The following is a 26,455-nucleotide window of genomic DNA, read 5'->3' as shown; positions in this document are numbered from 1 at the left end:
CTATCCCTACTAAAGGTAAGAAAATAATCCAATCTTGAATAAATCCGATGTGGTGAAGAGAAGTGTGTGTAATCTCGAGTAGTGGGATTAAATTCTCTCCACACATCTTGAACCCTGATTTCCTTCATTAGTGCATTCATTTTCTCATGTATAGGCTTAGATATTGTGGGGCAACTTCCTGACGAGTCCAGCTTTGGGTTTAACCTAATATTTAAATCCCCTCCACAAATTGTAATACTTTTGTGTCTCCATGGCCATCAAATCAAACATTCGCCTATAGAAGGGCCATTCTGTTCCTGGAGGCACATATACATTAATCAGTGTCACCAATGACCCTCTATTTTACCCCTAATCATTACATATCGCCCCTCTTTATCCTAGTTTTCCGACAGATGCTCATAATTAATCTTATTGGATATCAATATGGCCACACCTCTCTGGGGTTGTCTGTAGTTATCTTAATATTGTTTTGCATTTTGACCCAACGTTAGACTACTTAAATTCAATCTCGTGAGCTGACAAAATAACGGCATTCCCTCCGCTGCAATGAACGACAGCTTAGAACCATAAACAAGATAAAATAAAATAAAACTGCATTTCAAAAACTTAGAACATATAGACTTCCAATATTGATAAGCATGTAACGGTATCAAAAACTCACGGTACGGTAATATCATGGTATCAAGGTCCACGGTACGGTATATCACGGTATTAAACACAAAATTTAAAGAGGAAGATTTGTACTTTGGAAAAAACACCATAGCATTTATTAAACACATTTCTGATGTGTACAGTTTTTTTCTTTTAATTTAAAGTGCTTCTGCTTTCCTTACAATCACGGATCAACGATGATCCGTTGCACCACTATTCAGTAGTGATAGAGGTCTGTGGGTATAGACGGCGTGTTGAGCAGTGATAGAGGTCTGTGGGTATAGACGGCGTGTTGAGCAGTGATAGAGGAGGTCTGTGGGTATAGATGGTGTTGAGCAGTGATAGAGGAGGTCTGTGGGTATAGATGGTGTGTTGAGCAGTGATAGAGGTCTGTGGGTATAGATGGTGTGTTGAGCAGTGATAGAGGTCTGTGGGTATAGATGGTGTGTTGAACAGTGAGAAGAGGGAAAGAGGCTGAGCAGAGTGCCCAGGTCTGATCTCTGATGCTGAGTTTCTACGGCAGGAGACTGGATGAAAGAAGTGACAGGTCTTAAAAAAAAAAAAAAAAAACTAGAAAATTGCCTTCAGAAATTTCCTGCAGAAAATGCGTGTGAATGCTGAGCAGCTGAACAGAATAGCAAAAGCATTGCTGAAAATGCATGAATGTGAAAAATCTGAAATGTTAAATGCATCACACCTGGACGGCTGAAAATCCTGGAAGCTGAAAAACCTTGAAGCTTAGCTGAACTGTGAAATGGGCAGAATTGGAAGCTGAACTGCATTGCCTAAAGAAGCTAAGAACTTAAATACATTGCTACAAAATCTGGAAGATACACTTCACTAATACTGTCAAAGCTGAAACATTGAATAAATGATGGAATGCATTGCTAAAAAGCTTGTAAGCTTGAAAACCTGGAAGCTTAGCTGAAATGTGAAACTGGCAGAACTGGAACTGCATTACCTAAAGAAGCCAAGAACTTGAATGCTTTTAAACCTGAGTAGTTTAAGCCTTAGCTTGAAAAATGAGCAATAGAGTAATACTGTCAAAGCTGAAAGATGGAATAAATGATGGAATGTATAGCTTAAAGCTTGGAAGCCTTTGGGGACATTACAGTGACCTCTGGGCAATCTCTATGCACCCAACGGTGAAGACCGTGCGTCTCTAGCCAACATGGGCTGAGTTCTGTGGTCCATGGCGTAGATGGTGGCGTGGTGAAAAGACTCCGCCCCCTTGGGTCAGCGCTGGTCGGTGGCAGTGCATTGACCTTCAGGCCATCTTCTTGCACCCACTGGTGAAGACCGTGTGTCTCTAGCTCACTCAGGGGCTGAGTTGTGTGGTCTGTGGTGTGGATAGTGGCGTGGTGGTGAGACTCCGCCCCCTTCGGTCAGAGCGAGTCGTGGACAGTGTAGGCCGCACCGGGCTACCCACCTGCCTTCACCAGTGAAGACCGCACGTCTCTAGCCGCCTCAGAGGCGGTGTTGTGAGGTACGTGGTGTGGTGGCGAGACTCCGCCCCCTCGGAGCAGGTCGCGGGCAGTGCAGTGAACTCCGGGTAATCTCCCTGCACCCACCAGTGAAAACCGTGTGTCTGTAGCTCAGACAGCTAATTGTCACACAGCTTAGTCTTAGTTGTGGTGTCTGTGGCGTGGATAGTGGCGTGGTGTCGAGACTCCGCCCTCTCGGGTCAGTGCCGGTCGTGGACAGTGTAGGCCGCACCGGGTTACCTACCTGCCTTCACCAGTGAAGACCGTGTCTCTAGCCACCTCAGAGGCTGTGTTGTGAGGTCTGTGGCGTGGTAGTGGCGTGATGGCGAGACTCCACCCCCTCGGGTCAGAGCAGGTCGGGGGCAGTGCAGTGACGTCCGGGCAATCTCCCTGCACCCACCAGTGAAGACCATATGTCTGTAGCTCACTCAGTCTCTTAGTTGTGGTGTCTGTGGCGTGGATAGTGGTGTGGTGGCGAGACTCCGCCCCCTCGGGTCAGAGCCGGTCGTGGACAGTGTAGGCCGCACCGGGTTACCCTCCTGCCTTCACCAGTGAAGACCGTGTGTCTCTAGCCACTTCAGAGGCTGTGTTGTGAGGTCCGTGGCATGGTAGTGGCGTGATGGCGAGACTCCGCCCACTCGGGTCAGAGCAGGTCGCGGGCAGTGCAGTGACATCTGGGCAATCTCCTTGCACCCACTGGTGAAGACCGTGTGTCTGTAGCTCACTCTGGGGCTGAGATGTGTGGACAGTGGCGTGGATAGTGGCGTGGTGACGAGACTCCTCCCCCTCGGGTCAGAGCCGGTCGAGGACAGTGTACTGCTAACCGGGCCACCCACATGCACGCAACCGTGAAAACTGTGTCTTTAGCCAACTCACGGTCAGAGATGTGGGGACCGTGGCGTGGATAGTGGCGAGACTCCACCCCCTCAGGTCAGAGGTTGTGGGGGGCAGGTCAGTGATTGCCAGGCCTTCCCCATGCACCCCTCATTGGAGACCGTGTGTCTACAGCCAACTCTGAGGACTGCTAGTACTACACTCAAAAATAGATTAGACCACTCATCATAACTCAGTTTTATTGTTCAATAGCTGAAAGAGTAGAAAAGGTATTACAGTAGGACCCCACTCATCCGAACTTCAGAGATCCGAACCTCCCGGTCTACCGGGCAGGCTTAAAAAACTTTTTTTGAGCCTGCTATCTGGTTACTGGTGGGATTTTCATTACAGTACTGTAAGCCTACTTGCATTTAAATCTGTCATAATAAACACGTACTGTATTCTACTGTGAATAAAAACAGAACTGTATGTAGACCTACATGTTGCCTGTAGGCTGTAGCCTACTGTCACATTTAATTTCTTTGTTACTTTAATGTCGAGCGCAAAACGCAGTCTGCTGTGCAAGAGCTGCATTCCTTGGTAGCCAGAAAGCGCGTCAGCAACCTGAAGCAGAGGAGTATCGAGTAATTTTTCGTTCTCAGTTAATGGACTTCAGGAACACAGACGTGTTGTAAGCATGTAGATTAGCCTACTAGGCCTACTGTATTTGTTAAATAATAGCCTACAGCCTAGGCCACGGTAGCCTATATCGGTTGTTAGGCTGCAATAGCCTAAGACACGACAACTTGTCTGTCATTTCATTTATTTATTTATTATAATTTGCTCTAATTGTTCTAATGTTGGGTTGTTTTTAGGCTATACCATTTTGTTCTGCGAATACAGTAGCCTATCGATGCAGCGTAGGCCTCATTTGAGAATAAAGTATTTGATCAAAGCATGCACTCAAGTGGAAATTTGTTTATTTTATTCTAGGCTACTGTAGGCCTATTAAAGGCTAGGCTGTATGAGTTTAGTTGTCCATTTGATTGCAATTTTGATGCATTTTCACAAGTAATTAAGGGTATATATCGGTCTATTATGAGTCTATATGAAACAAGTATACCACTTATTGAATTTGGTGCATTTTAACATATGTTTCAGTCATCCGGACATTTCAGAGATACGAACGACCTTCGGTCCTGTTGGGTTCGGATAAGTGGGGTCCTACTGTAATATGAGTTTACAGCCTGAAAAAGTGTAATTCTAAATATTTCTTTGAATATAAGGAAGGTAGGAAGGAAGCTAGGAAGGAATGAAGGTAGGAAGGAAGCTAGGAAGGATGGATGGAAGAAAGGAAGGATGGAAGGAAGGAAGGATGGAAGGAATATGAATGCTACCACAGTAGTCATAAAAGGGTGCCTGTACAGAGAGCCTGCGCGTGTCCCCAAATTAAAATCTCAACTGACACTGAGCATCCTCTCATTCACTTCAATGGAAAGGCATGCCGGCTTCAGACAGCTCTCTCTCAAAAAGTATAAAGGTCACAGCCTAGATATTGACATCGTAGGAATCCTGAGAGAATGCGGAACATTTTAGGCTATGATATGTCCATGTAGCTTAAAAACTTTAGGCATGGCGACGAGTTAGAAAAAGGGTAAAAATGCAAAATTAGAAGCTCAAAAGGTAGAGTGTGGGCCCATACGTTTCAATGGAGAGCGCAGTTGCCGAACAAATCGTCATACAGCGAAAACTATAAGTCACATGGCTTAGATACTTACATTGTCCGAATCAGCACAGTTATGGGTATGTATAATATGTGTATGAGCTGTTAAAACTGGTTGGGCTAGCTTCTGCAAGCTAGCCCACCTAATAAAGAAAGAAAGAAAGAAATAGTGGGAATATCACAAGTTGGGCTAGCTTCTGCAAGCTAGCCCTCCTAATAAGAAAGAAAGAAAGAAAGAAAGAAAGAAAGAAAGAAAGAAAGAAAGAAAGAAAGAAAGAAAGAAAGAAAGAAAGAAAGAAAGAAAGAAAGAAAGAAATAGTGGGAATATCACAAGTTGGGCTAGCTTCTGCAAGCTAGCCCTCCTAATAAGAAAGAAAGAAAGAAAGAAAGAAAGAAAGAAAAAAAGAAAAAAAGAAAGAAAGAAAGAAAGAAAGAAAGAAAGAAAGAAAGAAATAAAGAAATAGTGGGAATATCACAAGTTGGGCTAGCTTCTGCAAGCTAGCCCTCCTAATAAGAAAGAAAGAAAGAAAGAAAGAAATAGTGGGAATATCACAAGTTGGGCTAGCTTCTGCAAGCTAGCCCTCCTAATAAGAAAGAAAGAAAGAAAGAAAGAAAGAAAGAAAGAAAGAAAGAAAGAAAGAAAGAAAGAAAGAAAGAAAGAAAGAAAGAAAGAAAGAAAGAAAGAAAGAAAGAAAGAAAGAAAGAAAGAAAGAAAGAAAGAAAGAAAGAAAGAAAGAAAGAAAGAAAGAAAGAAAGAAAGAAAGAAAGAAAGAAAGAAAGAAAGAAAGAAAGAAAGAAAGAAAGAAAGAAAGAAATAGTGGGAATATCACAAGTTGGGCTAGCTTCTACAAGCTAGCCCACCTAATAAAAAAACTGGATAACAATAGTGTGAATGCTCTAAAGCATTCACACTAATAATAATAAAATAAAAAAACGACAAGAGATGAGGAAGGAGAGAATGGAAAGAAAGGAGGACAAGAGGGGGGGGGGGATGTAGGCGACGTGGTCACGTGGGGCGCATGTTCAATCCACATTAGTTAGGCGCTGCCAGTGTTAGACATGGCTAGCGGAGGAGCTGAAGAGCTTGAAAAACCTCCTGCTCAACAACCGCTCATCACCACAGCATTAGCTAATGCTTAGCTAAAGAATCCAACCGGGCTAAAGATATTACAAAAGGTATTATTGGGGTGTTTATAGCTGCAGATATTCCGTAGTGCAAAATGAGGGGTTTGAACATATGCTGGATGTGCTTGAGCCACGTTACGAGATCCCGTCGTGCACCCACTTTGCTGAGAAGATCATGCCAAATCTTTATGAGCAGGAAAAGGCAAAGGTTGTCAGTGAATTATCCCAGGCATCCTCTGTTGCGCTCACAGATGGGTGGACCTCCAGGGCAACGGAAAGCTACGTAAGGATTGAACATGCACCCTACGTGACCAGTTGCTGGTTAGCTATGAGAGGCAGGATCCTAGCCGGCCGTTGCATCCCGCCCAACCCGCAACGGAGGGTTATCAGCTGGGCTGGGACTCTCATCGCTAAGCAGCAACTGAGCCAATTGAGCTAAAGGTGGTTAGCTAGCTCGATCATAAATTACTCAAACTGAATAAATATGACACCGATAAGCACACCGATGCCAATAGTTAGCTTGATATAACTAAGACATCTGACCAGTCCAGAACAGTGAGTTTAGCCTACGGTTTTACCGAGCTAGTCCCAAGGTTACCGCGTGACCAAAAAATACTGCGGTTACCGTAATACCGCGGTTACCGTTACATGCTTAAATATTGAGGTCTTTTTAGCGACCTCGTATGAGCCCTGGTAGCAGGGCTCTGGAGGAGAGCCTCCACACCTTATGGGTAGAGGGCCCCCTATACTGACAACATTCACAAGTATACTCTCGCGCATGTGTAAGTATGGCAGCTCGGTCCCGACTTGAGTTTCATGTAGGCTAGGCAAAAGTCATTTACAATATTAAGAACCTGGTTCGACCCCTACTAATAGAATCCTTGCATATTGTAGCATATACGTGACAAGGTGACTTCAGTAGCTAAGGGATAATGTTATCAAAAAGAGCCGTTAACTGTGTAACCAACAGAACACGTAAAGGTCCATTATTTACTCTCTAATCTTGTGCAGTTAGTCATTGGGCTATGGACTCAATCCCCAGGATTGGGGTGTTTGTACGCGAGCAGCTTCTCTTCATAGCCGGGTTTCATTCTTGTGCGTTCTCGTCCTCTTGGTCTGTCGACGGTTCGCCAGTTGAGCTTGCGGACTTGTTCCATCAGCGTCTCCGGGGGCTTGATGATTGTAACTGGAATCCCAGTGATGTCTTTTTTGATATCTTTGAGTTGTTCTGTGCTATCCCTCCAAAAATCACATAGCTCTCCAAGAATCATTTTGTTAACATCCTCGTCGAGCCCCTTGCCTTGAACACTCATCATGGCGGATACCACTAGCTAAGGAGTTAGCCCGCTTTCGCCCCTCTTCTCCCTCTGATTTTTTGTGTACCGTAGGTTTCTTCTGCTTGCGCCTAGTATTTTGCTGCCCTGCCCTTAGTCGTTCATATATTATTATTCGAGTTTTAGGGCATAAAACTCTAAAGTCGGGAGAGTGATCTTTTATGCTGCCATCGTGTTGGTGACGTCACCGGAAGCCAACCTCTAGTTTTCTACGTTTAAACAGTCGCTAGAACGCCGGCAAGAACGGCCAGTAACTAGACCACGCCTACTGCTTAGGATTGGTTCAAACCTGAAAAAGAGCTTTAAGACTTTGGATTGGCTCTGCAACGCAGGGATTGTTTCCCTGCACTTTAAGCGAGGAGATGTGAATGAGAGTGCTCTAGCTGAGAGTGGCGGTCTGCAGCCTCTCTCACCGCTGTCCAGGCTGGTGACACCCAGAGCCTGGGCGCTGTGCAGGGTGAGCCGGTGCTGCCCATCCTGGATGAAGGCCTGCGTGGGCATGGGGTAGAAGTTGGCCTGCAGGGGCAGCTTGAGGAAGCGGCGCCGGGGCAGCATCTGGAAGCCGTTGAGGTCGGTGTAGAAGGTGTCCTGGCTCTGGATGTCGGTGACCAGACGCATGGCCAGCTCCTTGTTGGCCTGGTCCCTGATGTCCACCACGGTGGTGATGTCCACAGAGAGGCCGTCCACTCCTGGAGGAGGGAAGGAGAGAATAGAGAGCTTGAGTAGAAAAGCGTGTGTGTGTGTACATACCTTTGAGTGAGTGAATGAGTGTGTGTGTGTACATAGCTTAGTGAGTGTGTGTGTGTATACCTTAGTGAGTGACTGAGTGTGAGTGTGTGTGTGGTGTGTTTGTACATACTCTACCTTAGTGAGTGAGTGAGTGTGCGTGTATTGTGGTGGAAAAATGTATTCTGCACATCCTCGAGACACTTTAGAATAGTAATGATTTATTAAAATATACCTGGTAAAACAAATAGTGCACTAGGACCCCGTGGGACGAGCAGAGTGTCTCTCTCTACCCGTGTGAGAGGGAACGCCCAATATCTCTGGACACAGAGCTCCACCCCCCCAGCACCACCCCTCCCCGTGGGGACAAACAAGGCCATGCAAGATAGACAAACAGTTTTCCACATGATGGCTCTTTTGTGGCCAGGGGTCACACTGACATTAGAAAATCCTCCCACCTGCGAACAATGTGTTGTTTCAGCATTGAGAAGGAGGATAACAGGAAACGCACTGTGAACTTTGTTCTTTCTCACGTCAACAAGAATACTTGATACTGGCGCCCCTCTCCCTCCCCCCCAATACAAGAGAAGGCTTTTAATAACAGCTGATACTGACAGTACAATTAAATAAATGACTGGGATATACATTACACGTACATTTCCCTTACTACACAACCTAGTGAGTGAGGGAGTGAGTGAGTGAGTGAGTGAGTGAGTGAGTGAGTGAGTGAGTGGTGTGTGTGTGTGTGCGCGCGCACGTGTGTGTTGGGTGTGTGTAGAGATGTAACGGTGTGAAAATATCATAGCATGATTATAGTGACCAAAATGATCACGGTATTGTAAAACATGCTGAAAAACCACAAATCAAATTAGCAGCACTTTTTTTGCATAAACATTAAAATAATGCGTCTTTCAGACTGTCGCTAGCTTTGGTTGATGCTGTACAGTATTTGCAGTGAGTTTTTCAAAAGCGAGGCTTTAAAACATGGTTATCATGATAAATGTAATCAAATGTAAATCACGGTTTATCATTATACCGGTTATCGTTACATCCCTAGGTGTGTGTGTCATACCTGGCACGTTGTGTATGCGGACGGTCTGCTCAAAGTGCTGGTAATGAGCCACCACCTCGGAGAACAGGGGGCCCTCCACCACGCGCACCACAGGGGGCTCCTTCTGGTGGTAGGGCTGCGCACACGCACACACACACACACACGCGCACACACACGCGCACACACACGCGCGCACACACGCACGCACACACGCACGCACACACGCACGCACACACGCACACGCACGCACAGAACGACAGAGAAGCAGAGGCAGACAGAGTTGCTAAACCGGACAGGTTTGCTTCATCTCCGTCGGACGCTGTCAGGAAAAGGGGCGGGCACTTTCAAAAACACCTGGCAGGTGATTGGATCAACCATCTGTCTATCATCATCTACCACGCGCTACCTTCAACTGCTCCTGTTTGGATTTCCTCTTAGAACACTGATTGGCTAGATTGTTTTGGGATCTGGTGCAGACGGATCTCTATGGAGAGTGTCCAGACTGATAGAAACAGTGTGACTGGCGAGATCAGGATGGTTCCACCAGGCTACTGTCTTACTGGAACAGCTATAGTCCTACTGACCTCAGGACTCCCCCCACGGGCACGGCCTTTGTTTAAGAGATAATCCACATGCAGGACTTGTTGCTTCAATAGATATTTTCCAAGATGTTCCCCATCTGTCTGACCGGAGGAGGGGGAGGGATCCTGTCTGTCTGTCTGTAGAGGAGGGTGAGAGCCTGTCTGTCTGTCTGTCTGGCTGTAGAAGAGGGGGACAGCCTGTCTGTCTGTCTGTATGGCTGTAGAGGAGGGGGAGAGCCTGTCTGTCTGTCTGGCTGTAGAGGAGGGGGACAGCCTGTCTGTCTGTAGAGGGGGAGAGCCTGTCTGTCTGTCTGTCTGTAGAGGAGGGGGAGAGCCTGTCTGTCTGTCTGTCTGTCTGTAGAGGAGGGGGACAGCCTGTCTGTCTGTAGAGGAGTGCTCACCTTAGCTCTGCCGTCAGGCAGGAAGAGGTAGGCCCCACTCTTGTCCTTGGACGGCCGGGTGCCGTAGGTCACAAACTGGATCTGAACCTTCATCTCCTGAGGATCATCTTTATACCTGATACTCTGGAGAGAGAGAGAGAGAGAGAGAGAGAGAGAGATGAAAGAGAGAGAAAAATAGAATGAGGGGATGGAAGAGGGAGAATAGAAAGGTCAGTGCTGAAGTATCCAGCCCCATCATGTCAGTCAGTTAGTCACTCTCCCGTGTTGTAAACACAGCCTCTCTTCCTTTGGATCGAAGCCGGGCCAGAGCAGTCGGTGGGGGGGGGGGGGGGGGGGGGGTGTTACCTCCAGCAGGCCCGTGGGGAGGGGGGTGTTACCTCCAGCAGGCCCGTGGGGCCGGAGAAGCCCAGGGTGAGGGCCTGGCTGGTGATGTAGAAGGGCTGGTCGTCGGCGGGCAGCGAGCGCAGCGGCAGGGGGTCTGGGGCACGCGGGGGGGTCTGGGCCCGGGCCCCCAGCCTCAGCAGGGTGTCGGAGGGCAGCGTCAGGGGCGAGTCGGCCGCGTCGTAAAGGTGGAACACGGCCAGGCCCAGGGCGGGCACGCGCGCCAGGAAGGACACCTGAGGACGCACACACAGGACAGGGGAGCATGGAGTACTGGATATGCGCGCACACACAGGCACACGCACGCACACGCACACAACACACAGATGCCTGGATACATGGTCAGTCATGTAGTTAGAAGCAGAATCGCAAGTACTGACTGTATGGTTCTTTAATTTTAGTTGTCATGACGCACGCACGCACGCACGCACGCACACACACCTGGAAGACCTCGGCGCTCATCTGCGTGGCGGAGCCCCAGAGGGCGCTGAGCTGGACGGGGAGCGTCTGTCCGTCCTGGCTGAGCAGACGCACGCGCGGCGTGTTGACCAGCGCCGTGACCAGGCACAGCCTCTCCTGCTCCAGCGGGTTGAACAGAACCACGTACCTGCCCAAAGAGAGGGGGCGTCAGCCAGGCTCCGGCCCAAAACCAACCCACACTCAACCACAAGCTTGGGTTTGTCTTGTGTCAATTAGAAGCAGTGCCAGTCAAAGGTTTGGACACATCAACTCACTCAATTGAATGAGGTTTGTCTAAACTTTTGACTGGTACTGTACAGATGTGAGAACATAAGAATGTAACTTGACCTGCGGTATTCTAACAGACGCTTGACGGCATTCCGCACCACCGCTCGCATGCCCATAGAGGGTGCAGTAATACTAGGCTACTCATTGACCCATTGCTGTAGCTCATCTCGCACATTAGATGAGCCTACCTTATTCTCAAACTCCTAGTTCTGGATTGTCTGGTCTGGTTGTAATTTAATTATTACGAACAAAGCCTATCTATCTATAGTATCTATCTCTGTAACTGTCGCCGGGTCTATATCTGTTAACTCATGTGTCGGGACAAGTAGAGGTTTAATACAGTAGGCTAACTGAGTGTTCTCATATGGAACATGGCATCAGGACGAGTAAGATGGCTAACGGAGCTGACCAGAGATGTGTTTGAAATGGTTCACAATTGACTGTAAATCCACTTTAAAGCTGATATTTCAAATAACTGACTGAGGGAAAGTGCCCCCCGGCGCCCATGGGCGGTTCGCCTCTCTTCCTCCTGTCCTCCTCAGTTTTTTGAGTCACCAGCCGCCACTGACGGAGACGAACTCGCATTAGCAGCAAAGCAGCTACAGGAATGATCTTAACATTAGCCAACTGCTTTAGCCACTGATGGCTACCGTCTTCTTCACTTATCCTTCGGTAAAACATGACACTGTTGTATTGTGGTATTGTGGAGTGCTTAGGCAGAAGCAGAAAGACAAAAACGTCATGGGACCTTAAATCAGAAAAAATGTGGAATGGTAGTGAACGGCGTGAGAAGCAATTGTAAGCTAGACTGCAACGTAAACAAACAACACGTGACACAGGGGACAGACGTCAGGGGTCAGCTAGCTAGCTAACTACTGTACCAGTTAGCTAACAACTATGAACTCAAACTCCTTGTTCTCTGTCTGGTTGTAATTTAATTATTACGAACAAAGCCTATCTATATATAGTATCTATCTCTGTAACTGTCGTCGGGTCTATATCTGTTAACTCATATGGAACAAGGTATCGGGACATGTAGAGGTTTAATACAGTAGGCTAACTAGCTAGCTAGCTGGGTAGCAGTGTTCTCATATGGAACATAGCCATCAGGACGAGTAAGCTAGCTAACGGAGCAGACCAGAGATGTGTTTGAAATGGTTCACTCACTCCCTATTCCCTATGTAGTGCTACTCATAGTGAACTACAAAGGGAATGATTTAACAGTTTTGGGACACTACATGGAATGTCATTACATAGGATATTCATGACGCAAACAAGCAGATGCGCCGATCACTGATGGCAGCAGGTTGAAATATCAGGTAGTATTCAGGTTCCATGTTTGGTTGAATGATAAATCCCATATAAATGGTTGGAAATCTCATGATGTGCAAGAGTGATTTTGTCAACTTTAGTGCTGTCTGCTAATAGCAGGCTGTGAAGCTGCCCGATAAGACCGTGATAGCAAGTTAGCTCACGACAGCAGCTTCCATAATATTTGGTAGCTGTCGGTGGCTAAAAAGAAGATAGCTAACTTTACAACGATGATTCCTGTAGCTATTTTGATGCTAAACTTCTATTTCTCGGGCAGGAACGGAGACAAACTCGCATTAGCAGCAAAGCAGCTATAGGAATGATCTTAACATTAGCTAACTGCTTTAGCCACTGATAGCTACCGTCTTCTTCACTTATCCTTCGGTTAAAACATGACACCGTTGTATTGTGGTATTGTGGAGTGCTTAGGCAGAAGCAGGAAGACAAAACCGTCATGGGACCTTAAATCAGAAAAAATGTGGAATGGTAGTCAACGGCGTGAGAAGCTATTGTAAGCTAGACTGCAACGTAAACAAACAACACGTGACACAGGGGACAGACGTCAGGGGTCAGCTAGCTAGCTAACTGTACCAGTTAGCTAACAACTATGAACTCAAACTCCTTGTTCTCTGTCTGGTTGTAATTTTATTTATTACAAACAAAGCCTATCTATCTATCTCTGTATCTATCTCTGTAAATGTCGTCGGGTCTGTATCTGTTAACTCATATGGAACAAGGTATCGGGACAAGTAGAGGTTTAATACAGTCGGCTAACTAGCTAGCTAGCAGAGTGTTCTCATATGGAACATGGCATCAGGACGAGTAAGCTAGCTAACGGGGCTGACTAGAATTGTGTTTGAAATGGTTCACTCACTCCCTATTCCCTAATTCAAATGGAACTAGGCTAACACAGTTCTTTCAAGACCAGCAGTAACGTTTGTGTTTTAATTTGTGTCCTTCGCTTGGCTATTCTTGTTGGGGTGAATTGACCAGCTGTTTCAAATCGCCGGACGAGATGCCCGCTTCTATGACTGGATCTACACAGCAAACAAGCATAACAGTGCGTCATGAAGACCGACGACTTGGTACATTAGGCTACCTCCTGGAATACCCCACTTAAAGTTCTTTCATATTGAAATTCTCTTGATGGTCTGGGGAGTTGCGAGACGTGTTAAGGGAGTGCATCAGTCGTGATCCTTGACAGTAGGCTACCAGCCTGCGCTGCGCTCAGCACAATGTTGGATGAATGGATGGACTTATTGGAATCGTGGAAAATGTTGATTGCGCTCTAAAATCATGAAAGCATAAATGTAAAAATGCAGCAACAGAAGTAGTCTACATGAAATGGTGGTTTAAATGAATGGCAACACGTAGCCTAGAGGAAAGCATCAATTGAGACTGGTGATAATGCTGATAATCTACAGTAGGGCCTACCTCTGGCTGAGTTCATGGTTACAACCATTCATCTCTTACAGATGGGCCTATACAATACTTGCACAATACTTTGGACGTTAAATCCATCCATCTATCAATCAAACTAGCGAATTCAATCCAACACCTGTGGAATGGCCGGTCATGGCAAAGCACCCGCTAACGTAGGCAACCTCCCTCCCCACGATCCGGGGCTAGGAAACCGGTCCATCCAGTTTATTTGAATATAAAAGAATTTGTAGGGGGGGTTACAATAGTCTAGTCCAGGTTCGCTGGCGAGTGGCAAGCTAGTCAGATGGCGCATGCATGTGTGGACATGTAGGCCTATTCTGTAAAACCTAAAGAATAAAAGTAGGCTACGTTCAACATTCATTGGAGTGGTCCAGTTGGATAGGCTAGTCTAATCTAAATAAATTGAGGACCTGTATTTTCAGTGTTTGCTGGTAGCGAATGCCACAGACAGACAGGGAGGAAATCTATTCGTTTCATTGTTTCATTGTTTGTGCTCTGTATGCACAAGATAGTTAATGTCCGGACATAATTGGCAGTAGGGTGGGGAAAAAACCCTATCAAAGGCCAAGATTAGAATGGATTTGAAGATGTAATTGGTCATTTTAAATGGGCCTACTTTATGTTTTGATGCCTATTTGAACGGACTGCATCGATAAATGCAATGACTCTTTATGTTTTTCAGTTTTACCCTCTTCATCAATAAAACAATTTTTACAACCACGTCTCATTGATTGGGAAGGCATTTAGAGCTGCCGGTCTATTAGCCTACTTAGAGGATGACATAACTGTTTATTGAGAAACAATTGATAGGCAGGCTGGGCTATATAAAGAAATACCACAATGCATGTAGTCTAGATATATTACATTATGGTTAGGCTATACACTTTATACTGCCTTCTCGCTCGCTATAAGCAGGCTACATTGTGGCTGTTTTGTTCATCGCAGATTATAGCCTAGGCTTAATTTTTGTAAAAAAATGTTTAGCCTATTTTAATACAATTCAAATTGTGCTTATGAGGGAATTATTTTCAACGGACATTATGACCTGAGCATCTATAGATCATGCCAACACTAGCCTTACTGATGAAGTCGCGGCCTTCAACTTTGCATGATTTGCATTTGCATTGTTTTTAATGTTACTAAGAGCAACATATGATTTGTGTGTCTGTAGGCCTATGACGCCTTTCTCATATTTTTTTGAATAAAGCCTAGGCCGCACTTTAACAAGAATAAAGCCTACACTTCACACAAGGAGAAGAATCGATGAAACAGCTACAAGAACAGTATTTTGGCCAAGGATCCAAATAAAACAGTAGTCCATCTCTTCAGCCAACTGGAGGATGTCGCGTCTGGGGAGGCTCTGCGTCTCTCCACCAGTCCCCAGCGTGTCCAAGCTCCCCCAATGAATAATACTTATTTATAATAGCCTATATAGCGCGAAACTGTGCATATAATAGGCTGTAGCCAGCGCAAAACTGCGCATTCCCTATAGCCGTTCATTGAACGGCTGGCGGCCGGTATAAATAAATAAAAACATACACGATATTTTGTTATTTGAATGATCTTGAATATATATATATATATATATATATATTCAAGATCATTCAAATAACAAAATATTGTGTATGTTTTTTTAATTTATAATTTAACAATAGGCAACAGAACACAATTTTAGGGAAAGTCATTGACAGGCGGACTTCAATGTTTTATTAAAATATAGTTACGTGCAAATGAAAACCCACAATCGTCCAATGGACGTCTTTGGCGGTTCTAGTGTTAAGACCCTACTCCGATTTTGGAAATCAGATAAAGGCGTTCACAAGACCATTTCAATAATCGCATTATTACAATTATCGGTTGATCGCCGTATAGTGTGCATGTGAACGCACTCACTGTCAAACCTGCCGCTATGTAGGCTATGCACAAGATAGTTAATGTCCGGATATGATTGGCAATGAGTGATCTTTACTCATGGCGACTGTCAATTTTGTATGGATCCACACCTCCGATCAAGCTTATTTTTTCTTTGTATCGTGCTGAAGCCATATAGCCTACTGCGCTCAGACTTGGCAGAATTAGCTGGTGCCCCGTCTTCAAATTTACTTCCGGGGTTTACGAGAAGCCTACCAGTTGAATGCGTTCCAGAAACAAAACGCAAAACCCTCACGTTCACCACATCTTTACTAACAAATATATTTACAATACTGTTATTTTACGCATTTGACTTAACAGCCACCACGTCTTGACCCGACGTCAGTTACCGAGATAGATAGGCTACTGTAGGCCTAGATATAGGTGTTCGTAATAATTAAATTACATCCAGATGGAGAAAACATGTGTTTGAGAACAAGGTAATAATAACAATTAAACGTTATTTGTATAGCACCTTTCATACAGATAAATTCAGCTCAAAGTGCTTTACAACAGAGCATTTAAATTAAAGAATGTGAAATTTAATGATGCTTCATTCGTAGACTATAGGAGAAAAACATTGAACCCCCATGTCCTCAAACCCTATCCTGCTGTCGGAGTTGGGAGGCCATTGCCATCAAGGCCTTGTCGGACAACTCTGGGTATTCTGAAGCAGCTTTTAGCCAAAAGGCAGGCAGGCATCTCTGAGAAAAATAATTTTTTAAAGCCCTGTCACAGCACAGTTCAACAAGGCTGTCTTGCTCTCTGGACGTAAGGCTTGCGAGGATGTCATCGTCCAGGGTAGCAAATGGATTTCTGATCCAGTTCGCAGTTGTGTCAGGGATAGGGAAGTACATCCGTAGCTGTGTTTTCGAACTGTACAAGTGCTCCCTGACATAATTTTTCACATTATTTGGAAGCTGCATTTCCACGGTGTCAAAAAATCAGATAGGTTTGCAAATGAGTCATAGTCACACTGCTCCAGGTGCCGGGCCCACATCTCCATCTTCTTGATAGGAGCTTCAACTTTGTCTTGCACAAGAAAAAGTGTCACTGACTTCCATTAAAGACTCCGATTGAGTCCATTCAAATGCTCAAAAATATCTGCCAGGTATGCTAACTTGGCAAGCCACTGGGCATCGCTGAAACGATCTGAAAGTTAAAATTTTCAGTCAAGTAAAAAACCTTCTCACTTCATCGCGCAACTCATAGAGCTGCGCAACCACCTTTCCTCTCGATAGCCACCGGACCTTGGTGTGCAGAAGTAATTGCCGGTGATCACTGCCCATCTCATCGCATAAAACGTCAAACAACCTGGACATTCAGTGGATGGGCCTTGATAAAATTGACTGTTCGTACCGTTTCATCCAGAACAGTTCTGTTCCAGAACAGTGAGATCAGGAGGCATGTTTTTGGCTGCGAGAGCCTCCCTGTGGATGCTGCAATGGATTGATTCAGCTTGTGGAGCCACTGTTTGTACACGTTTAACAAGCCCACTGTGTTGGCCTAACATGGCTGCTGCCCCGTCTGTGCTAATGCCCACACACTTTGACCAATAAATCCCATGTTCCGTTATGAAACTGTTCAACATGTCAAAAAGCGCCTCTGCAGTTGTGCGTGTCGGCAAAGATTTACAAAAGAGAAAGTCCTCCTCTATTAATGGTAATCTCTTTTCTCTTCAGAGAACCTGCTAGCCACCGATCCATGTTTGTGGTTTCAATAAGTGCATGGTGAGAGTCGGTTTAAAACTGACGTCACGCACAAGGGCCAACCGACTCTCTTCACTTGTTGAAACCACAAACATGGATTGTGCACGGACACGAGTAAATGGTGATGAGTGATGAGTAGGCTACAATTTACTTTTGATTGTCTGTAATTAACTCTAAAAAATATCTGCGTTTTAACACTACGTTTATATATGTACTTTAAATATATATTTTTTTTTTTACAGTTTGCACATATGAGGTCCGCGAAAATCCTTGATAATAAAAAGTGGGTTTTATTTAGCTTTTTACACGGACCACCTGCAGTACCTCACAGTTTGAGAAGCGCTGGACTAACACACGAGGGCATGACACTCCCCGACTGAACAGACAGGGGGCAGAACAGAGGAGGAGAACAAGATGGGACGGGACAAGAGGAGAGGAGAGGAGAGGAGAGGAGGAGAGGAAAGAAGGAGAGGAGGGGAGAGGAGGAGAGAGGGGGAGAGGAGGAGGAGTGCAGAGGAGAGGAGAGAAGGAGGGGGAGAAGAAAGAGGGAGGATAGGTGTGTCTGGGAGGAGGCGGGTGGTACAGTACCTGGGCCCGGCTGGGTCCAGTTCGATGAGAGTGCGCTGAGGCAGGGAGTCCTGAGTGGCCCGTCTGTCGTCCTAGAAGCAACAAAAACATGGTCAGCGGGCGCTGACTGCTCGCACCACAGAAGCAGTTCAGGACGTCCACTCAGGGGTCAGGACAGGACCTCTCTCACAGTCTCCTTCCTCCCGTGCTCAAAGAAATCACAGATCTGACATGAGTTGACTGGTAACAGATAGATCAGACTGGTAACAGATGGATCAGATGACCTCAATAAGAGTGCCACAGAAGGAAGGAAGAAGGGTTAGATATCTAGAGAATTAAACCAATGCGCAGTGTTGCCATAATCCCCCCCCCCCCCCTCACCGTCTCCAGGAATGGCTCTGTCTGGTAGAAGCGATAGATGTCCTTATTCTTCATCACCAGGAAATGGGCAGCATTGATGATTACTCTCTTTAGTCCAATCAGAGAGCGCAATAGCCTGCAGAGGAGGGAACAGATCAGCACCTCACTCTAACAGAGCTCTCTAGAGCAGCACCTCGCCCTAACAGAGCTCTCTAGAGCAGCACCTCGCCCTAACAGAGCTCTCTAGAGCAGCACCTCGCCCTAACAGAGCTCGCACGGCCCCTAGCCTCCTCTCTCTTCCCTCAGAACGACAGCAACAACAGATTCCACCTACTACAAGTGCATCCTATACAGCCTAGTTTAATTGAGATCAACAAAATCTACTTGGCACAATATGCCTGTCGAAGATGGCAGCTAATTGTTATGTTCGATCAAGAGTATTTGCTTACCTGGTCCCATAGTCGATGACGACGTTTTCCTTGGCAGTGCCGGTAATGGCGTCGTGGTGCTGGAAGAGGGCGACGGTGCGTCTGGCATCGGCCAGCAGGGCGTAGTCGGAGGTGGGGTAGCGGCCCTCCATGCCCCCGTGCCGCGCGTGGGCCACAGCCAGGCTGAACAGGATCTCCGCCCCCCTGGAGAAGCGCACAGAACAGCTGGCATCACTCAACCACCGCTTCTTTGACTGGAGAGGTTTAAAAGGGGCAGTTCGGAATTTTTGGACAAAGAGCCTTGAATTGAATTGAATGACAAGGTGTGTCCAAACTTTTGATTGGTACTGTATGAAAACACCACACTAATGATACAGAGCCACCACCGCTAGTGAGCACAGCCTTTCATAGGAAATGGGTTAAGACAACGAGGGCTGGGTTTCTATTGGTTAACAATGCGATACGAAGACTCAAATTGATCCTTTTAAGTTAAACTCCTTTTACCAATAGCTACTACTTCTGGGAACCGTTTGTGCTAGCCAGGCAACATTAGCATTTTGCACTTTCTAGAGGGCATGAGACTCCAGGGCTTTCACTGTCACATCTCTTCAGATACACAGCTCTGTCAGGTCTGCCCAGTCTCACCGGAGGTGGGACTCCAGGACCCTGTCCAGGTTCTTGTAGAAGGGCCGCGAGGTGTAGTAGCCGCTCCAGTAGTGGTCCTCGCGGTCAGCGTAGGCGAAGAAGTCTCCGCTCAGTACCGGGTAGTCTGGGGGCCTGGTCCCTGGGGCCACTCCGTTGGCTTTGTAAACCGCATTGAAATAGTCTGTCAGAGTCCCAAACTGGGCCTGCAAACACACAAGCAGAACCAGAGCGAGGCGGTATGTGTTGTCCCAGATGTCCCTCAAACACTGAACAGAGAAATTACAATCATCACTGCTTCTGGCCCTTGGATTTGGCCTCACGTACTATAGACCAGCCTGGTCAGAGAACAGTCCACCGGCAGCGGTGGTTTCTCACCTGCACGCGCATCTCAGGGTGCGAGTTCATGTAGTCGAAGAGTTTCTGGTAGTTGAGGTACTGCTGGTCCCACTCTAAGGCCTTGTCGTAGCGGAAGTCGTCTCCCAGTGGAATCAGAACCACCTTACTACGAAACAACTTGGACTTCTTGCGGTACTGGTCCAGGAGCAGCTGAGCCCTGCGTCAGACAGACAAACGAGAGAAGACAAATAGCTTGGCAACCAAACAGCAGGTGTGTGCTTGCCAGCATTCCTAACCCTAACAGATGACCTTCAAGAACGAACAGAGAATAAAAGGACCCACTAGTTATAAAGCAAAATGCCGATAAATAGCTATTTTTCCATTAGGTTCTGGAATGTGTACTGAAAAGTCCCCTTTGTCTGACTTGTCCCATGCAAACAACTAGAAATATATCACAAGACAGACAGTAAATGTCTCCAAGTCCAGCTTCTTATTTTACTCCACCAACACTCTCTATTGTTGTCACTGAACAGCCTTAATAGTCCGCCTCCCTGGAACCACTTCTGGACGTCCAGTCCCACCCTGACAGACCCAGGGGAGGCTCCCCCTGCTGGGCTCACCTCTCTGCTACGTTGGCCTCCACCACGGCCCGCGGGGGTACCTTCCAGGGACAGTTGACCCTGCCGCCGGGCAGCCTCTTGAAGTCAAACTGGCAGCAGATCTTGGGGTCGGGCCCGCAGGTGTGGGGCACGTCGTAACTGTAGAATGGCATCATGTGGCAGAAGATATCCGTGCTCGACGCCGGGTCTGTCACAATGGCGACACACACCCGAGGAGAGAGAAAAGAGGCGAGATGAGACGAGGGAGTTAATTCATAGTCTCGCGATACCATACAATCAGAGATCTCCACCTACACCGAGCGTCTGGAGGTTTCTACATTCAAGATGGAGGTGTCGAGAACGGCCACTAACAAACCTACACCCTCAAGACTTTGGATTGGTTCTTCAATGCAGGGTTTTTTTCCTCTCAAATTGTTTCCATCCTCTTTAAGCAACGAAATCTGGATGAATGTCTTTAGTTGAGCGAAGTGTTTAGAGACTCGAGTCTAGTTGATTCATAATAGTGCATGTGGTTTATAGTTCAGGCCATTTAATCAAAGACTAACAGTTTTGCGCCTTGGAAATTTTAATTTCCAAAACTCGATTTTGACTTTGAAAGTGACAAGCTATTCAAAACAAGCCTTCATTCAAAACGAGCAGGAGGTTCGAACTGGACCGGGCCGTGTGGGCAGTGGTCCGCTCACCCCAGGCTTGCCTCCACATGAACTCCAGGCTGCGGCTGGAAGCAAAGTGTTTCTTGATGGAGTAGTGGACCCTCTGGATGAGCATGCTGGTCAGGTTGGCCCTCTTCAGCAGATAGGGCATGGTGGCACTGTGCCCGAAGGGATCCACGGCCCACGCGGAGCGCGGGGTCACACCTAAGACACGGCAGAGGATGCTCAGGTTTAACTCGGGGGAGTAGGGGACCGGGCATGACGCGGAACTCAGACGGCTTAGCGGGCCTCAACGAAGGGTGTTAACGTGTGGCAGGATTTCACTTAAGATTTAGTATCAATTTCTCTATGGTAAATAAGCATTTCATAACTCTCATTCTGTGGGACGCTGCCTCGATGTCTGACTAGCCCTGAAAAGCTAATTAACACGCTTCAGTTAGATTTACACCACTGGATCTGGGTGGGAACCTGAAAACAATGAGAATGTATCTGGGTCTATGCATTTGTAATGAGCCGGTTCTACAGTGCAGCTCAAAATAAGCACCACGCCTACAGGATGAGCTACGTGAGAGACACACAAACCAGCCTCTCATTCTGCATGATACTGTGAGGCCAATGGCCTGCTAGGATGAACTAGGTGTGAGGTAAAAACAGAATACATAGGGGTTTGGATCCTCTCATCTTCCTCTTCTCCTTTCTCACGTGTTCAATGTTTGGTTAAGAGAACATTTACATGTTTATATTCATGTTTAGGGGCAGGTCCACTAACAGCCTATAATACAGTGTACGATATTCTCTCTTCACTTTTGGGGATCTTTTCACTGACACTTTCATGCTTGTCCCACCTTTGCAAATGCTGATTAAAATAATACTTTATGCCTTTAAGAAACAAGGTGATTTTTGTCTTTCTTGTTTGAGAAACAAAAGGGTCCAGAGAGCATGGCTACCTGCAGCAAGCGCAAGGGTCCAGAGAGCATGGCTACCTGCAGCAAGTGCAAGCCAGTTGTGGTTTTCCAGCACGTGTCCCTTACCCAAGTTCTTCTCCAGCCACTGGTGGCCTTCGATGAGCTGGTCGATCATGGCGAAGTAGTGCGTGTTGGCTTCGTCCGTCATGACCCAGCCTCCGGTCACAATCTCGAGCTGGCCTCCCAGGATTAGCCTGAGAGACAGAGAGGATTTACCACACCTCCCACTGCGAGGAAAAGCTGCTGCTTAAGAACCCCCATTACAGATAACACTATTCTAGGGACATCCACTCTCTCCTCAAAGGAAAGTGATCACTCGTCATCAGATCAGCCTGTAATTGTGGCCTGGCAGGTAGCTGCGGCGTTTAGGAGTGTATAGTCTCTTAGCGGAGTTAGTGTTAACGTGTTAAACGCATCCAAGTGGAGGCACACTTGTAAACAGACTGCCATGCACTTAGTTAGGACGGTGTAGGCTTTCCTGACCAGATTCTGAGAGAGCGAGCTTAAGATCAGCACAGGAGAACGACCACTGGGTCTGGGGCTGCGTTCCGAATCGCATACTTCTACTTCTTACTACCAGTACCTACTACAGCTGCCCTTAGAAAGTACATACTTTGCAAGCAGTAGGCATCCAATTGGGACATACTACCGTCGTAACATTGCGCCTTGAAATTTGCCCACATCCGTGGCTTTCATTAACGCGACATTCGTCTACAGCTGTCACGACTCGCACATGTGACGCAAATTTCCGCTGTGCACAGGATTGTGGGTCAGAATAGCCAGAGAAGCCTGCTGGCTTGCATACTGCAAAATACGACCGGATGTAGTAGGACATCCTGGTATTTTTGCCATATTGCATGTGGCATACTATGTATTGGGACATACTACATCCTGTTTTGGCATACTATATAGTAGGGTAGTATGCGATTCGGAACGCAGCCTGGGTCTAACCCTAACCCTGCTCTGCCCCCTGCTGGGCAGATTCTCACAAATGCAACCTTCCCTCTGTCCTTCCTTCCTTCCCTCTGCCCTTCCTTCCTTCCCTTTGTCCTTCCTTCCTTCCCTTTGTCCTTCCTTCCTTCCCTCTGTCCTTCCTTCCTTCCCTCTGTCCTTCCTTCCTTCCTTCCTTGGAGTCTGACATAACTTTTGGTAAAAGCTGTGAAGGAATGTGTTTTCAGAGATCTCCTCAAGGACAGGAGGAGGAAGGATTCTGCATTGCTAGAGTCAGAACTGGGCCCAGGATAAGGCTGGTTCCGTGGGCCTGACGGACCATCTCATGGGCCTGCTGTGGCTCTGTGCTCTGGTCAATGACTCACTTGCGCATGGCCTCCTGCTTGTGTGTGTCCACGCTCTCCCACCACTTGGCGAAGAAGGAGATCTCAGCCCAGATGAACTTCCTGCGCGGGTCCTCTGCCAGCTTCACCAGCATGTTGTTGAAGATGTGCTGCGTCTGGTCGGTGTAGTACTTATCGAACGTCTTGATCCAGCCTGCCAGGAGGAAGGGACCATCAGAATGGCTTTGATAAATGTGGCTCTACTATAGACTGGGAAAATAAAGTGGGTTGCTGGCATGCACATGTCACACATGTCCTGAGGCAATATAGTTATTACACACTAAAACCGTATCTACTATACACTGCCTGCTCTATAAAACACTATATTATGGTAGTATAGTACTAATACTACTACTACGACTACCACACAAACACACACACACACACTGTGTACATATACATGTGCACTATATTTCTGCTTCCAGATTCAGTGCTGTAATAACAGGGTTAGGCACAGGTACCTCACCAGCAGTCATGATAACCAGCTGGATAGAACCAGCTCAGCTGGATCCACAATAACCCGCATGCACGTCATATTTAAACACAGCAGGTACTGGACCAGAACTTCACAGGACCAGGACTGCATCTCATGGAGAGCAGATAGGCGTGTAGTCACACGGGTTTGAATCGCTCATGAGATGAAAAGGATTATCTGTGGTTTGCAAGGTACTCACTCCATAGAGAGCAGTAGGAAGATCAAACTCATGTCTTTAAGGCTGTGAGGGGGATACTGCAGGTGAAAGCAGTGTTTCCCCGGTCATTGTGTGACTAGAGTGAGAGCAGCCGAGCGGAGAGGAGGAGGAGAGAGGGGCTGTTCGCTGCAGGGCTGGCTCTGTCACTGGGCCAGTCCTGTTGTCTGACCTATTTATCTTTACATGCAGTCAAATCCAACTCTGCAGGCCATATCCCTGCCGTTAGAGAATGGAGAACAGCTCTTAGATAGATAAATTATTTGGCATTTCAGCAGTGGAAAATTACAGGAAAAGGTTGGAAATGCTGAATACAGAATATACATGGTAGCAAATAAGCATAAAAACGGGAAAGGAATATATACATCCATACATACAGCATGTGTAAAATATAGAATGTGTATATACATCCAGACTATGGCCCTCATTTATCAAACTGGCGCACATTCTATCACACATTCCGCACAAATGATGGTACGACTGCATCCACGTGTGATCTATCAAACAATCGTACGCCACCAATCCCATCGTAAGAATGATCGGGCGTTGCTAAATGTGGCGGCTGGAATCTATCGTAATTAGAATATCACGCCCCTATATATTCTGGGTTCAAAGGCCTCGCCCCTAGAGCTCACAACATGGACAAGCGGAATACGACCAAAAAGAGAAACTTCTCTGAGGCTGACGTAGAGGTTTTAACCTCTCAAGTGCAGTCTAACCAACTGGTGCTATTTGGTAGCCTCAAAAGTGGCATCAAAAGAAGCAGGAAAAATGCGGTATGGAGAGAAATCACTGCTGCGGTGAACAGCGTTTCTGTGGCCAATCGAAACTCCAACAGAACTGTGAAATTTTAATTTATCCTACATCTTTACATGGCCTATATAATATAGTATCATGATGGCTCATTTCCCAATCGTTTTATATGAAGGTGAAGAAAAAATGGTCTGATTTGAAACTCGCCACCAAAAAGCATGTTACAGCGCTCATAAATGAAACCCTGAGAGAGGGCTTGAACGAGATTAACGAAACCCTGAAATTTCAGAAATAAAATGGGCTATTTGAAAGTTGTGCATTGTCTGACTTTCTTGAATGGAATAGCTTGCAGCCAAACATGAGTAATAGCCTACATTTAAAAGCGACTGATGAGGTCCTCCCAGCTGGGGCTCTCTGGGCATGGGCTCGTCTGGCTGCACGGGGACCTGAAGAGGAACTCTGTTGTCCTGCGCAATATTGTGCAGAACCGCACAGGCCAGAATGATGCTGCAGACTGTCACCAGTAGCCTAGCCTAACAAGTAGGCCATCCCAAAATGTAAGTGAACTTGATTTTAGGCCCACAGCAACAAAAGGTGTTGATGGCAAACACTTTGGTAATGTATGTTTATGTTTATTTATGTAACAATATATGCCATATTGTCGAGGCCTTTAGAGTATGTAATATTTTGCCATAGTCTGCATTTTTGGACTGCTGACTACGCAGAGTTTTAGATGCAAGTGAGATTATCATTTCAGTATTCAGGATTTGTGTGATCGAGTCCGGTAGGTTAGGTTTAGAGGCTAGCTCCTCTCTCCTCGGACAGTTGTAGGCTATAGTCTAAGAAGTATACGACCATCTCAAAATGAAAGCGAAATTATTCTTTGACCAAAAACCTGGTTACCCATTCAATTGAAAACAAGAGGAAAATACCAATTTATTTTAGGGATGTGTGACGAGGCCTTAAAGGACAATGCTCGTTTTTGACAACCTAAAAATCTATTTTCTGCCGCGAAACGGTTGTTTTCATCAATCTGTCTTTATGAATCGCTAGTTGTGCTTACATAGAACGTAGGCCTGTGGTGGTTTTTCACATGCCTCTGTAATATGATCTTTAGAAACGTCTTTCGAAACCAAATAGCTTCCTCACTTGCTCCAGCAGGCATGCGCACAGCGCGCAATCGTTGCTCCAGCACGCTGTGCGCATGCGTGCTGGAGCAAGTGAGGAAGCTATTTCATGTCTAAAGACGTTTCTAAAGATCATATTACAGAGGCATGTGAAAAACCACAACAGGCCTATGCTCTATGTAAGCACAACTAGCGATTACAAAGTGATCTCGGTGAGTCAAACGTCTTATAATATGTCGTAAATAAGGTCCAGGTTGTCAAAAACGAGCATTGTCCTTTAAGAAAATATCATAATTTGCCATAGGGTAGCTACTTATTTTAAAGTCAACAGGCCTATGTGGCTAAGAAGCCAGCCAGGATCAGTCTGAAACTTGCGTTCACGGTCTGAGACTGTCAGACACGGTCAGATTGATAAATGCCGAACTTGGCGTGGAAATTATCATGCGGCCAGTTTTCTGTCGTACGATCGCTTAAGTAAATGAGGGCCTATATGTCTAGTAATACTCATATACAGTACTAGTAGTATATGAATATGAGTATTACTAGTGTTCAGTCAAAAATGTGGGCACACCTTCTCATTCAATTGA

At 46.3% G+C, this 26,455-nt stretch overlaps 1 protein-coding gene across 1 annotated transcript in view; it reads right to left on the bottom strand.

The window, feature by feature from the left end:
- The window catches only part of man2a2 (mannosidase, alpha, class 2A, member 2), a 49,083-nt gene that overhangs the window by 14,345 nt on the left and 8,283 nt on the right, over positions 1-26,455 (bottom strand). Inside the window, exons 4-17 of the mRNA XM_084450834.1 lie at positions 23,282-23,453; positions 22,032-22,159; positions 21,031-21,204; positions 20,348-20,534; positions 19,767-19,944; positions 19,392-19,594; positions 18,768-18,950; positions 18,340-18,454; positions 17,980-18,050; positions 10,712-10,877; positions 10,267-10,506; positions 9,890-10,012; positions 8,929-9,043; positions 7,544-7,819 (exon numbers count right to left, since the gene is read on the bottom strand). Coding sequence (XP_084306960.1) covers positions 7,544-7,819; positions 8,929-9,043; positions 9,890-10,012; positions 10,267-10,506; positions 10,712-10,877; positions 17,980-18,050; positions 18,340-18,454; positions 18,768-18,950; positions 19,392-19,594; positions 19,767-19,944; positions 20,348-20,534; positions 21,031-21,204; positions 22,032-22,159; positions 23,282-23,453 — 2,331 coding nt within the window. The remainder of the gene's footprint in view (positions 1-7,543; positions 7,820-8,928; positions 9,044-9,889; positions 10,013-10,266; positions 10,507-10,711; positions 10,878-17,979; positions 18,051-18,339; positions 18,455-18,767; positions 18,951-19,391; positions 19,595-19,766; positions 19,945-20,347; positions 20,535-21,030; positions 21,205-22,031; positions 22,160-23,281; positions 23,454-26,455) is intronic.

The sequence above is a fragment of the Borostomias antarcticus genome, assembly GCF_949987555.1.
Source record: "Borostomias antarcticus genome assembly, chromosome: 16".
In the NCBI taxonomy this organism is placed as follows: Eukaryota; Metazoa; Chordata; class Actinopteri; order Stomiiformes; family Stomiidae; genus Borostomias; species Borostomias antarcticus.
The sequence above is the reverse complement of the archived record's forward strand: the minus strand, read 5'-3'. Positions and strand labels throughout refer to the sequence as shown.